This window comes from Sus scrofa, chromosome 14 (genome assembly GCF_054392235.1).
Source record: "Sus scrofa isolate SSC_HxYL_T2T_F1_AM1 chromosome 14, Sscrofa_HxYL_maternal_Yorkshire_Landrace_v2.0, whole genome shotgun sequence".
Classification (NCBI taxonomy): Eukaryota; Metazoa; Chordata; class Mammalia; order Artiodactyla; family Suidae; genus Sus; species Sus scrofa.
The window spans coordinates 51,618,817-51,633,631 of record NC_139396.1 but is presented as its reverse complement, the minus strand read 5'-3'; the positions used below and the strand labels follow the sequence as shown (position 1 = coordinate 51,633,631).

At 41.8% G+C, this 14,815-nt stretch overlaps 1 protein-coding gene across 19 annotated transcripts in view; it reads right to left on the bottom strand.

Moving 5' to 3' along the window:
* The window catches only part of CLIP1 (CAP-Gly domain containing linker protein 1), a 147,537-nt gene that overhangs the window by 57,910 nt on the left and 74,812 nt on the right, over positions 1–14,815 (bottom strand). For 4 of the 19 annotated variants that reach the window (XR_014827225.1, XR_014827226.1, XM_021072964.2 and 1 more), the window contains exons 7-11: positions 14,188–14,291; positions 11,870–11,930; positions 7,277–7,381; positions 2,419–3,363; positions 554–670 (exon numbers count right to left, since the gene is read on the bottom strand). Coding sequence is in view for 17 of the 19 variants with exons in the window: in XM_021072964.2 (XP_020928623.1) it covers positions 554–670; positions 2,419–3,363; positions 7,277–7,381; positions 11,870–11,930; positions 14,188–14,291 (1,332 nt within the window). In the remaining 2 variants the exon portion in view is untranslated. Of the gene's footprint in view, positions 1–553; positions 671–2,418; positions 3,364–7,276; positions 7,382–10,608; positions 10,642–11,869; positions 11,931–14,187; positions 14,292–14,815 lie in introns of all 19 variants that reach the window. The other 15 variants (XM_084996045.1, XM_021072961.2, XM_021072962.2 and 12 more) reach the window with 10 other exon arrangements.

Here is a 14,815-nt window from a genome sequence, read left to right as displayed (position 1 = left end):
ATGCTAACAGAGTGCTGAGGGTCCAGGAGACCTTGCTGGCTGGCTTGCTGTCACAGGGCAAGACCTCAGTATAAATGGAGCCTCACGTGCTGGGTGTATAAACTAGAAGGTCCCTATGTTTATTGAAACTAAGTCGTCAATGACATGCCAAAGCACTGCAATCCCAGAAGCCAAGGAGAGACTGAAAAGAAAAGTAAAGGAGTTCCCTGGTGGTCTAGTGTTTAGAATTCAGTGCTTTCACCACAGCAGCCTGGGTTCAATCCCTGGTCTGGGAACTGAGATCCCACATCAAGCTGCTATATACCGTGGCCAAATATTAAATTAATTTTTTTAAAAAAGAAAACTAATACTTACCTTTACTGCTATTTGGGTTTGATCCAATTCCCCTCAAGTTATTTATCAGCCAATAACCACTACATAAAATGTAAATCAATCCTTTGCAAGAGAAAGGAAATAGGTGCAATACCTCTTTTCTTAGAGAGATTTTTGCTTTTCAACAGGAACAATTCAAATGGCCAGAAACCTGAGATTCAGATTCCCAGCAGGTACTTACCAAAATCTGAAGTTCTTTTTCCAAAGCCTCTTTCACTTGACTGACTTCACTCAAGTTTTCCTGAAGGTTATTAAGCATTAGCTCTTTTCCCTGCAGCTCTTTGGTGATGCTACTAGCCTACCATATAGAGTTACACGGTGCAGAGGCCAATGAACAAAAGGAAATAAAAAGAATGAAAAAGAAAACATAAAACAAATGTAAAAAATGTATGAGAAACAAACATTACCAAAAAAACTGAAAGAAACAAAGGCATGGGTAAAAGGCCATTTGATTTTTTTTTTAACTCTAAGAAGCCAATGACTTTTTACACAATCAGTTCTAGATAAGATTGTCCAATGGTTATTGATAAATAGTCAAAATAGAATATTTTTCTACACCTAAATTTGGATATCACCATGATCTAAAGCAGGGAGTACAGATGCTTACTTTCTAAATGAGAGATAAGCAATTTCATCTTCTAGACTTTGAAACCTTATGACAGGGATGGTGGATTCATGTGGACTGTATTTAAGTTTCTGTATTTTCGTACATGCTTAAAGCATTTCAACATTTAAAATAATGTTTTTAAAATGCACTAGACAACAGACATCAGAAATTCTTCCATTAAATCTTAGTGTCAAAAATAGACCCAGCATTAACTGTATAGTCTCTATTAATGAATTTTTGTGCTTTGATTGGGAGTTTGGAACCAAGTGAGGAGATTGGAGAAAATTTTCCTGTAAGTAGTTTGTCATTTTCCACTAACGTTACTTAGTGATTTTTGCTATTTGTCCTAACCTCTCCCAGGTAACTGTCATAACCCTTCCTTCTCTGCCAATAGGGCAGCTTCTGCAAAAAACTCAGAACGTTCAGCATCAACACCAGTACCTCCACTAGCAGCAGGAGGACTGGGGAAGGGTATTCACACCCTGAATAACCCTTAAAAATAAAGAAGACATTTAACAAGGCTAGTTAGTAAGAAACGCAGCTGGCCAATCATTTCCTATGCCTTGATCAAAAAGCATATTTGTCCAGTCTTTCCTCACCATGGCACAGAAAAAACTCCAAAGAGATATAAATAGTGATACAAAAGGCTCTTAACCTTCATCTTGCTGTGACTGTTACTTATCACAGCATGTTAATTTACAATAGTCAACTAAGCTCCGAGCTCACTTGCTGTTTTACATGTAACCTTATGGACAAAGCAATTGTGTAGGTGGAAAAGGAGATGAGCTTATAAGTTTATATTTTATTCATTCAGTTCATTGACCTCAACACCACCATTGGGGTTGTTTTCTATTTTAAAAAATTTATAGGAGTTCCTGTCGTGGTTCAGTGGAAACAAATCTGACTAGTACCTATGAGAACGCAGGTTTGAACCCTGGTCTCGCTCAATGGGTTAAGGATCTGGTGTTGTGGTGAGCTGTGGTGTAGGCTGCAGATGCAGCTCAGAAAACCCTGTTGCTGTGGCTGTGGTATAGGCCAGCAGCTACAGCTCTGATTAGACCCCTAGCATGAGAACCTCCATATGCTGCAGGTGTGGCCCTAAAAAGACCAAAAAAAAAAAAAAAAAAATTTTTTTTTTAAAGAGTTTATAGACTGGGACCAAGCTTAAACAGGAGAGCACAGTAAACCCAGAGTTTGAGGAATAAAATATTCAGATACTAGGAAACCAGAATCAATGTACATAGTTGAGACATTATTTTCTCTAAGCTCCTCAGGTGAAACCATACTCAAGATACTATACTCAACTGGGATATTTGTTAGCACCAGTTTTAACTAAATTGGGAATTTGGAGGAAGAATTACCTCAACTGAAGAGTGAGATACAATGCGAAATAAGAATAAGAAATGGAAAAGAAAAAGATGGAGGATGTCGATACAAACCTTGCCACTTTCAGCATTCTTTTCAATCTCTAAATTTTTGATCTGTTTCTCAGCTGCCTCGAGCTGCTGTCTAAGGTTCTCGATTTCTGATTTACCTTCGGAACTGGCTTTCCGAAGCGCATCAAGATCCGAGAGCTTTTCTTCGGCAGCCTTGAGCTGTGATGTAAAATTATCAATAACCTTGGTTTGTTCCTTGCATTTGGCTTGCAGTACCTCTAGCTCCTTTACCTTTATCTCGGCCTCCTGCAATTTGTTTAAGGTGTCCTCCATTTCTACGAGGTGCTGGTCTTCCACTCTGTCCAGCTTCGACTTGATGGCTTCCAGACTGTTCTCCTTCTCTTTAATGACCTTCATCAGTTTAGCCCTTAGGGCTTCCAGCTCTTTGGTGTGAGCAGACCTTTCGGAGTCTTGTTTGTTCTGCAAGCTTTCTATTTCGTGCTGGTAATCTAGCCTCATCTTCTCTATTTGTGTCTTTAACTCGGCAAGTTCGGCTGTCTCCGTGCCGACCCCCTTGCTGAAGGACACCTTCAACTCCTCCATCGCCTGTTGGTGGGACGCGATGGCCGTCTCCAGCTTGGACTTCCACAGGGCTATCACGTCTGAGTTCTCCTTGTTGGCGTGATCGAGCTTGCCTTTCAGAGACTCGTTCTCTTTGGAAAGCTTCTCTGTGGCCGCCTGAAGAGCCTTGATCTCCTTCTGGTGTGTTTCTTCCCGAGCTCCAAAATGCTCCTTCAGAGAAGCCATTTCTTTCTGGTGGTCTGTGTGGGTGGCTTCTAACTTTTCTTGCAAAGAGCTTATCTCTTGCAAAAGGGAGAGTGACATGTCGACATCCCCGGCAGGCTTACTGGACTCCAGCCTCCTTCGCAGCTCAGTTACTTCCTGCACTCTGAGCGCCAGGTCTTTCTCTAGTTCCATTATGCGGGACTTTTCAGACACCGTGGCCACCTGGGATCGGCAGTCAAAGAAAAAGAGATCATTTAAATAACAAATCACAGATGGTTTTCTTTAAACTTTAAGATCTTTAGTAACTACTCCATCTCAAGCAGCAGTCAAGCCGCCCTGTGAATCTCACAGGGATAATGGGAGTTCCAATTCAAAATTACAGTCTTTGGCAAACTTTCACTGTTTTGAGATGCTGGAGGAAAACACAATGGATACTGAGTTTCGCTCACCCCCAAAATACTTCTTTTTCCCCTAAAGAACCTTAAATCAGGGGAAGGACTCATTAACCGGCATTAAGTTAATAGAAACAGTACCTTTCAAGGTTCTCATGTCTCTGCCTTCCAGAAAAAAGAATCCTTATTTTGCCAGTTTTTTCTTTCCTACTTCACCCAAGGTGTATAAACACTTATCTACATGATGGAGGTGACTTTACAGAAGCGTGCTGTCCAGCAGAGTATCCATTAGCCACATACGGCTACTCGGCACTTGAAATGTAGCCCTAAAGTGTCAAATACACATCAAATAATGAAGACGTGGGAAAAAAAGAATATATCTTGTTAATAATTTCTTATATGGATTACACGATGAAATGACAATACTTTGGACATACTGGTTTAAATATATTATTAAATTAGTTTCACATATTAAAAATATGTTAATGTAGGTACCAGAAAATTTTCAATTACATACATGTGGCTCATATCATACTTCCACTGGATAGCACTGATAAAATGGTGTGAAACTATCAAATGTTTTAGTGAACATTGCAATGACAGTAGAATAAAAGCCTCAAGTGGATAATGAAGAACTGATTTACTAGCCTTTTTTAAGAAGGACAAAGAAAGAATGACTACTTACCGGCAGTGATACGTAAGAATCTTATACAGAGTTCCTCCCCCTTTTAGATTTTTATAACTCAGCATCTTGATGAACGTGTCTCGCCCCTCTAACTGAGCAGTTCTCTGGCTTTAGTGCACGTGAGGCACCACAGCAGGTGGGTGAGAGGAGGTCTATGGTGCAGATCCCTGTGCCCATCCCCTGCTGATTCTAGCTGAGCTCTGGGCTAGTGGCCAGGAATCTGCTATTTAAACAAACACCCCAGGATGAGGAAAAACGCTTCTCTAGCCTGTAGCCTCTTATTCTTGGTCAAATCAGAGCTGCAGCTGCCGGCCTATGACACAGCCAGAGCAAAGCCAGATCTGAGCTGCATCTATGACCTACACCTCAGTTAATCTTTAACCTACTGACTGAGGCCAGTGATCAAATCTGCATCCTCATAGATACTAGTCAGGTTAATTTCCGCTGAGCCATAATGGAAATTCCCAGCCTTTTATTCTTAGGAAGTTATTTCTCTCTACTATCTGTTAGGTAGTCTGTTTAGTACAGAAAATTGGTGGGAGGTGGGAGCTCCAGACATAAAAATTAATTATTTGACTAACCTGGGAAATAGAAGGCAACATGAGTAATTTACAAACATCAGTGAGTCCCTGATTTCATGGACCAAAAGTCCTCCAGAATGCAGGCTCCCCCGCCACTGCCTTTATCAGGACAGAAGATAATGGGTGTGTATTTCCTTCATTCCTTCTGCCCACCTATAGGCTGTGAGATGGACAGACTATGGACAGACTAAAATGTCCACAAAGAACAAGAAAATAAAGCACCTGGGGCTCTAAAACTGCTAGATCAAGTCACTGAATATTTCAGAGATGGCTATAATTGTTGTGTTTCAGGGTTATAAATGCTTCAGGTCAAAGATTCGTTTACATAGTTTTTTCGGGGGGGGGGGGCAAGAGTTCGTTACCACAAAATAATATACATTATTAAACTTCATTGTTAACATCTGTAACATAAATCAGTTAAATTCGATAGGGCACTAGTTCTTAATTAGTCACAATGAAACAGTCAAACTGAGGAAGTCCCAAGTTAAAAAAAACAGGGAGGTAAGAATTCCCGTTGTGGCTCAGTGGTAACAAACCCGACTAGTATCCATTATGGCTCCAGTTCCATCCCTGGCCTTGCTCAATGGGTTAAGCATCTGGCTGCTCAGACCCCAAGCTGCTGTGGCTGTGGTGGAAGCCGGCAGCTGTAGCTTTGATTCAACACCTAGGCTGGGAACTTCCATATGCCACACCTGCAGCCCCAAAAAGCAAAAAAAAAGGGGGGGGGTGATAACAAATAGTGTGATTATGCAGCATTTTCACAGCACTTCTGTTTTATATTTTATTTCTCAAAATCTGTCCTCAGGTGAAATGATGTGTCTGCCTTTGCTGCCATAAAAGTCAGGTATGATTTCTTATTCTTGCTAATAAGAAATTTCTAGAGCACCAAGCAGTGTTCATAAACTGGGCTTACTGGCTTAGAGGAATTATAAAGCACTTCCTAAAAAGGAATGTAGGTGATGAGAAACTTAGATGAGCCAGTGGTTAGTTTCATGCTTGGTAAACTGTGAGGGACGATCAACTGGCTTGTGACAGAAAGATAATGGCTCGAATCTGAGTATGTGAATACTCACTACTAAGCCTGTGAATGGATGCCTTAATCTTAGTATTAGTCCCCTGTATTTCCTAGATGGAGCCTGTGGCTCTTCAGGTAACAAAGACTTGGCAGCAGACTACCAGGATTTTTTTTTTCCTTATCAAATACCCAGGAAGTATCTTTAGTTTTGAGGCCGACTGAGAACTTTTTTTTTCCCCTCTTAAAAAATAAAAACTCATGATTTGAAGAAAAATTACTCGATTTTCTAGATTTGTAGATCAGTCAATGATTTCTCAAAAAGAGAAATTTCTACAAATACTAATAATTCAAAAGAAAAAAAATCAGGATACCAAATTTAATCAGAGACAGAGTAATTTTTGAAAATTTCAAGTTTTAGAGATCTGAGTGATTTAGCCAGTGACAGTCAAATCCATGATGTAAAAGGATGTATGTAAAAACATACATAAATGTTTCTTATATGTAAGGGACTCAGATTACTTCTTGAATCTTTTAACACACAGCTACTTCCATAATAGACAGACTCCACCCTGTTGTGGTTAGAGCACAGACCCTGGGGTCAGATGGCCCAAATACAAATCCTGGCCCTGCTATCTCAATTAGCTATGTGACCTCGGGCATATTATTTAACCCCTCTGTGCCTCAGTGTCCTCATCTGTAAAATGCGGTTGGGATGAGACTGAATAAGTTAATTCAGTGTGTGGAAAAGTGCCTGCCAGGAAGTAATAATCACTATATGGGTGCTTAAATATATAAATAAGTAAAAATATGACTAATGCACTGGCTCGAGGGCCAAACACAGTGAGCTGAGGTTGTAAGAAGTCATTCTGTCCCCAACACACTTTTCCCTCCTGATCACTGAAATTTTAACCTACTGGGTAACAGAAATGCAAAGAGAGCAGGTGCTAAGAAAAAAACATAACTGGGGTGAAAGTGCTTAACTCTTGTTAAGAAGAGCCAATGTTTCAATTCCCTTCCCCAAAAGGCTAGGGAAGAAAGCAAGAAAAGAGAGCTAAAGTAAAACAACAATAACAAAAAGTTATTTCAAAAACCCACTAGGGATATGAGAACAAGAGGCCAAATGACTGCTGGCAGCAAACTGGAGGAAGGGATTTCATGGTTTCAACACAAAGAACCTCAAAGGCAGTTGTGGATGCCCACACGGCCTATACGCTTGCAGGGTCTCTGATCTTGATTTTGGTTCAGTTAACCAAAGGAACGAGTCTTTACCTTTGACAAAAGGTTGGACATAATACACATGTGCCCACCCGTCAGCCTATGCTCCAGAGCACCTGAGCAGTACCGAGGCCAAGCTCAAGTCGAACCACTGGGTCAAGGCGTCGGCCAACAGCAAGGCCTGTCACCCGCGGTGTCCACCGTTCACAAACATGGGTCTGCTTCATTAAATAGTGAAGACCATTACCCTAGTGTCTTCTAACTCCCTCTGGAGTTTGTCAGCTTTGGTCTTTTCAAAGAGCAGGCTCTGTTCAAGCTCCTTAATGCGGGCATGCTCCAGTTTGGTCTGCGTCTGTTAGTAAAAAGGAAGAGGAAGAAACACAACAGTGCCACCATGACATGCCAGCACAGGAGGAGAGAGCGCGGCATGCAGGCTGAGCCACCAGTACCTTCCGCCAGAGGATGAACAAAAGGTTGATGGAGACGGGATGGGGGTGCACTGAGATGAGGAGATTGGGGGTGAGGATGAATACTATGGACAAGAGGATGAGGTGGGCAGGGGTCATGAGCTAGTCTATCGAGAAAGAAAAAATGGGAAACATGAGGCAAGATGAAAAGTGTCAGATGCATGCAGCCAAATATAAGTTATATTGATAAGTGAAGTTTATCAGCACAAATTAGAATAGTTAATATTCCCCTAATCTATCATTTTCCCTCCTCCCCACAACAGCTACTTGACATTAATGTGTATGTAACTGACTCAGTGATTTAAAAAAGTAGATTGACACAGGGAACTATAGCCAGCCTCTTGAGATAGACCATGATGGAAGATAAAAGAAGAAAAGGAATAAGTGTATATCTGTATATGCACGACTGGACCACTTTGCTATACAGCAGAAATTGGCACACTGTAAATCAACTATACTTTCATACAATTTTTAAAAAGGTAGATTGACTCCCAAATGATCATCATTACCACCTAAATATGGAAACAATAACGTCTTAAGTCTCAGTAAGTGTTCAGTAAATCCCTAAGCAGATCCTTGCCCTTTGGCATACAATTTGACATGAGCAAGGGTCAAGTATTAAACCTAACAAGGGGAATCTAGAAACCAGAGCTGAGGAAATCACACCAGTGGCCTTTGCCAAGATGAAGGGTCTGAGATTCTTGGCAACATTCTCACAAGTGGCAGGGGAGGAGCCACTAAAGCTCTCATTTTCCTCCCCATGGTGGACTTTCCAAAGACTGTCTGCCACTGGAAATCAAAGGAAGGGGGCATCAGGTTTAAAAGAGAAAATTCAGTAATGAGTATGCTTGAGAGCTTCCATCCCTGAGACAGGGAGAAGCTTAGCTGGAACTGGTAAGGGGCTTATAATATTGACTCTGGGATGAAGTCATACTTCTCAGCTCAGAGGTAAGAAATGGTAACTCAACAGAGAGGCCTGAGTTTCAACTCCATGCAAAAAGAGCTGGTAAGATCCTCATCATCACTTACTTAGACGTAACCTGATGGAGAACCCAGAAAGCAATCTCTCTCTAAAAGGCTTAAGTGCAGCAGAATCATAATCACTTTGAAATAATGGAGATTAGTCTGAATGCACCTCTGTCCCTGCTCCCCTCTCCCACCCAAGAGGTCCTCAACACAATCAACTGTCAAAACCGGCTGACGGAGCTGCTCTCAGCAGCTTCTAGTTATCTGTATTAAAATCTATTTTGTGGTTCTAACTGGTGGGATTTCTCAGTCTGGACAACTCTGGGGAACCAAGAATATAACAACAAACTCTAGAGTCCCAGAAAGTGGGCCAGAGCTTATGTGGAAGGCAGACTGTTTTACATTATAAACATTTTTACTCTCTGGGGATTTCAATGCATTCAAGACGTCACTTTTGCTTGTGAATCAGGTATAAACCATCATGGAATATTTAAAAAGTAAACAAAAAATTTTTAAAAATTCTTCACCTGCTTCAGCTCTTTACACTCAACAAAAATAACGAAATAAAATTCGAAACCTAATTGTCTGGATAGTCCTCTTCTTCCGCATGTGCCTTAGACAGAAGTTATTCAAATTACCTGCTTACAAGAATCTAAGCCAAATCTACATAATTGGGGTCGCAACCTCAAGAACAGAAATCCAAAATTAACAGGGAGAAGCAAAAGGCCAGCAGGACCTTTCTTCTCTTGACACCGAGTTCAGGGTCCTCTGGGTGCAAGGTCACCACTTCAAGATAAAAAGCAAATATCCACATGATGTGACCTCTTCCCCCTTCCAAGATCTTCCAGGTGCCTCCTTACAGGGGAGGCTGCCCACACATGATCTGGGCTCTACAGCCGTCCCTGCCCAACCATCAGCAAGGGAACTAGTGATCCGCCTCCCTGCCACCGGATATGGTAAAAACACTACGCTGAACAGGACAACTCTCCTTTTAAAATTACTCTTGTCTTAGTCTAGGTCAGAGGATCCTGAGAGCAGAGTCCTGGGGCGGGGGACTGAGAAGGAAAAGCAAAGGATCTGTGAGAAGCACACATGAGAGGCAGGAGGCAGGTCCCATGCAGGCCAGCTCCAGATGCAGGGATGCAGCGGGAGCCTGTTTTGGAAGGAGACAAGAGACCCAGATCACTGAAGTAGCTGCACAACAAGGAAACCTTCAGAACGGAGGCTTTTTAAAAAAATTCAGTCTTTGGTGGTCTGTTCCAGCTGCCAGGAGGTGGTGGGAAGAAAAATTCTGTTTTTTAATTTCGTTCTCTTGTGGTAGTAAACAAGAGTAAGAAGTTTTTAGGTGTTTTTCAATTGGCATCTTGGCTGGCAGTGTGAACCGAGAGGCTGTGCTTCTGAGGCCACTCCGGTTAAGATCTGAATAAGGTGTTTGATCCTAAACAGAGGAAGGAAGGAGAAAAACACCTCTATGGCTAGTGGCACTACTAGTAGAAAAATCTCGCTTCAAGAATAATAAACTTAACACACACAATTCTTCATGGAAGAATGCTTGCCTACAACTTCACAAACTAGGGAAAATTCTGCCCCAACAAATTCAAAGAAGCTGACAAATTCAGTTTGAATTTGTCAGCTGCACTGACAGCTATTGGCCAGCAGTGGGCGCTCAGGCAAAAGGCAATCAGTCCGGGACTTAATTCCTTTATTCTAATGGGGATAAAATTAAACAACTTGGGGAAACTTTCTCCCAGAATTTCTATAACAACTTCGTCTAATATGTTTTATGTTTCAATGAGCTATCATATACTTTGGAATAATTCTATTAAAACTAGAAGGCATTATGAATTAAGTGAAGGCAGCCAGGCACCTCCAGACAAAATTCTTCTGTTTTTGCCGAAATTCTTGATAGAACAAATATTTGCCTAGGTGTTAGATAAATGAGTTTACAGAACTCAGTCATTACATACAATTTCTTCAGGATTCAAATGTAACTGCTTTGAAAGCCACATGCACAGAAGTATTAAGGACAGTGTCTCAAGGTCAGATTATGCAGTTAGTATTTGAGTATATCAATAAGCATTTTAATCTGTAATCAATCTGGGTGGGTTAACGAGGGAAATATCCACACAGTTAAGTGCCCTCTTACATTCTCAGGATCTTCAGAAATCTGGCTCTTTTGCTATCAGTAAAAAAATAAAAAAATTAAGCAACAACAAAAGAGAGATTCAACTAAAGTTTCAACATGTGTTAGGGTTTCAAAATAACTTTGATTAACTACAGGTAAGTTTACCAGACAGACTACACTTGCCTCGTGCTGATGTAAATCTTTTAACTTGCTCCACCTCAAAACACCACAGGCTATAGTTGACATGAATTAGATGATATGAAACTTCTAATGAGGCTTTGGGGTGTTTTTACATGGATGAGAACAACACAAAAGTCAACTAAAGGATTATGATTGTATATGAAATGAGTGAGGAAGATATCTATTAAATTGCTAATAATTCAATAAGTTCTTGGCCTTATAAAAACGGAATTCAGAAAATGTTTCCCTTATGTGTGTTGGCTGTAAAGATACTTTTATTTCCAAAGAAATCAGAGTTCCTATTTGGGAGGGCTCTTAAAATTTAAGCACAGTGTGGGCAGTCAATAGACTCTAAAATTGCAATGGTAGCAAAAACATATATTCTAAGAACTGCACAGATGAGTCAAACTTTTACTAAAACATTTCAGATTAAAGTATCGAAAATCTGCAAAATTTTGAAAAATCTAATTATATTTGTCATACATATAGCAGTGGTCTGAAAGGCATCAAAACCATTTAATTGGTTTAAAAAACTAATAAGAATAACTGTTAAGAGGTGAAAAACTTGATGCTAAAGGAAAGTCCATTTAAAATATTTTAAATATTCTATGGAATAAAAGAAGTTGAAATACAAATTGGTTTTTTTTTCTGATTACTTTAAAAAATCAATTACTAGAACATGTACTTATTTCCCATGGGTTATAAAGGATTTATCAAGTGAAAAGCAAGGCTGAGATTGTTCTGGACCATCACAATGAAATAAAAAATGCTCTTTAAAATGCCATTTCTGACCATCAGAGGGATGTATAGAGCCTCACTGAGGACACACTGTCAGATTTATGACTTGATTAACTCCAATTCAAGGTTTAAATTTTGAAGCATGAGAAAGGAGCAAAGAGTTGGGACACTTAGCCACCAGGGTTGGGACACTCAGCCACCAGAGTTGGGACGGCACAGGGACAGGGGCCAAGCAGAGCCACGCCCACAGCCCAGAGGCTGGGGTTCCTGCCACTCCTTCTGCTGCCTGTTCCAGCCACACTGACTTTATCCATGGTTCTGAATACTGCACCCATTAAGCTTTAGGGAGCTGGTGGGGTTTTACCTCAAGATCCCCCTTGGTAATTGATTCTTCCTCAACTCGGAACTGAAGGTCCTCAACCTTCCTGTGGAATAAAACCAAAACAAAACACTTAAGAGAGTAACTAAGGAACACCTCTGTCTCACCCCCAAGTTACACAGATATAATATATATAAATATGTAATCAATACATATTTAGCAGATGATGGTGGAAACCAATACCATCGAGACATAGAAAATAAAGACATGCATCTTTAAGCCTCTGGTTTATAAATAAAAAAGCTTTACTCTACTCGGGAAGCTCCCAAGTTTTATCTGGGTATGGATTCCAGAAGGGATGAGGTAACAGTTGAGAAAAATCAACTCATTTCCTGGGGTTGCTGTCATGGCTCAGTTGTTAGTGAACCCGACTGGCATCCATGAGGATGGATGGGTTCAATCCTGGGCCTCGCTCAGTGGGTTAAGGATCCAGCGTTGCCGTGAGCTGTGGTGTAGGTTGCAGACGTAGCTCAGATCCTGTGTTGCTGTGGCTGTGATGTAGGCCAGCAGCTACAGCTGCAATTGGACCCCTAGCCTGGGAACCTCCATATGTTGCAAGTGCAGCCCTAAAAAAGAGTAAAAATAAATAAATAAATAAATAAACTGATTTCCTAGGTCACAACCACCAGAAGTGCATCCAAGCCTAAAAGAAAAGGTCTGATTACCACAGAAATAGGATGTCTGTAATTTCTATTTTCCAGTATAAGACACAGGGGAAAGTGGCACAGAAAACAAATCTCTATACTGCCAAACATCAGCTGTTTTAGGATGAAACTAGCAGGCTACCCACGCAGGGATCCCCAGAACAATAGGAGGACCTGTTCCAAGGCTGGGAGGACAGGGCTGCAGACAGTTTGGGAGGGAAGTAATCAAGGATTCTACTTCTTTGCTTCTAAAATGCACATTTTTTTTCACATTTTAAAATCTCTATTTGGTGTGGAGTTCAATCAAGACCATCACAGAGTGAAATATATTAGGAGGATTTACAACATCTGCATAACGTCCACATTATGAATCTTTACAAAATTGGGTGTAAAAGAAGGAAAAAAGGAGAATGAAGTAAAAACCTACATTAAAAAAAAAATCCAAATTCACTAGCATTTCTAACAAAATTAAGAAGAAAAAAAAAAAATTCTCCTCAGTTAAATCAGAACTATAATCATAGGTTAAAGCCCTCAAGCTTTACTGGAAAGCTGTGGGGACATTTCTACTGCCACAAGCCAGCAGACCAAGGGCTGGTTTGAGAATAGAAGCAAATGGTACTAGTGCCTTGGCATTGAGAAGAGCCTGGAAGGGTCTGTCACTCTCTCATATCCTTGTAGCCATTTTTTTAGGATTCAAGGAGAACTTCCTCTGCAGAGTGCCTCTCTCACCAGTGGGAAAGTCATTTCCTGGGTCAGATGCTGTATTATCCCCACCCACCCCCGTGCTCCCCACTACAGCAGTGCCTGTGACCATCCCGAGCCCACAGTCATGCTAAGTACCACTGTATTAGGTCACTGCCATCATAAATGACAGACCACGGCAGGAAGTGCCACCTAGGACAAACATCCCATAACCCAGAGATGTTCAAATGCTTTCTGTGCAGACACTTTTCCCAGAGACCTTGTTTGTTCATGGCCTCAAAAAGACCTTTTATAAGAACAAATCTCCCGTCTCATCTCACACACTTTAGCACTGGATTTCACCCTGACCTGCATAATTCTCTAATTGAGAGTTTTGTTTTCCTATTAAGGTGGTAAGTTTCTCAAGGGCAGGGCCCCTCTGTCACCTCCTAGACACAATACAATTTCATCAGATACGTGGACAGTGTCTCACCAACACCAGTAACTGGACCCAACCAAGATAGCCTCTCACCAAGAGGGGCTCCGGGTAGAAGCTGGGTTTGAACCAACTGACTCAGGCCCTCCTGGAGAGGATGTCTGGCACACAGTAGGTGCTCAGTACAGAACTGGTGATTTAATCAGGGCATGTCTGGCTGATTCCAAACTTCTCAAAAAAAGTCAGACCAAAGCAAACGATTCTCGGAGTTCCCATTGTGGCTCAGCAGGTTAAGAACTGGACTAGTATCCATGATGATGTGGCTCGATCCCTGACCTCGTTCAGGACTTGGTGTTGCTGTGGCTGTGGCGTAGGTCGGCAGCTGCAGCTCTGATTTGACTCCTGGCTCAGGAACTTCTGAGGGGTTCAATCTCTGCCGACCACACAGACAGTCCTCCGGTTCTAAGAGCTGGACACTAACAAGGTTGTTAATGGGAAGCCCTCCCTCAGGTCATTTAGGACGAGAGCAGTTTGGGGGGCACCTTTTCTCCTCTTCAAGTTGGTTGAGCAGCTCCACCTTCTCCCTGTCGGCAGCTTCCACCATCGTTCGTAGCTGGTCCATCTTGGCCTCCAGCTCCAGGACGTGCTGGGGAAGGCAAGGGCGTCAGTGAGTGGCTGCTTTCTGACCTGGATGCAGGCCCAGGGATGCCTCCCACGGGCTCCAGCTAAGTGGCAACGCTGTGGGTCAGCATCATTCAAGAGCTTGTCACATTAACATCCTCCCTATGACCCCTAATAGGTTATTCTCTGTGGCACTCCTGGGAGCTGGATGATGAAAAACCGTACCATTAAAGCAACAGGGCGCAATGCTCAAACAACTCTCTTCTTTTTGAAGCTGAAACTCATACGAGGAATAATCTAACAGAACAGGAGCTGTCACCAATGCTAACCTCCCAATACACATGCTCACCTGACACACAGAGACCCAGATGTAAAGACCCAAAGAGTACGGCAGACTGGAGAAGGAAAGAACCTCATCGTTACAATCATGCAACGGGTACCCAGGCACAGCGTGCTAACCAGCCCAGCAAAAACATTTACACTCATTTCCAGGGCTCTCAAGACCAGTTGCCTGGTGCCAAGCACCAGGTCCGATGTTCTGCCTCCTCC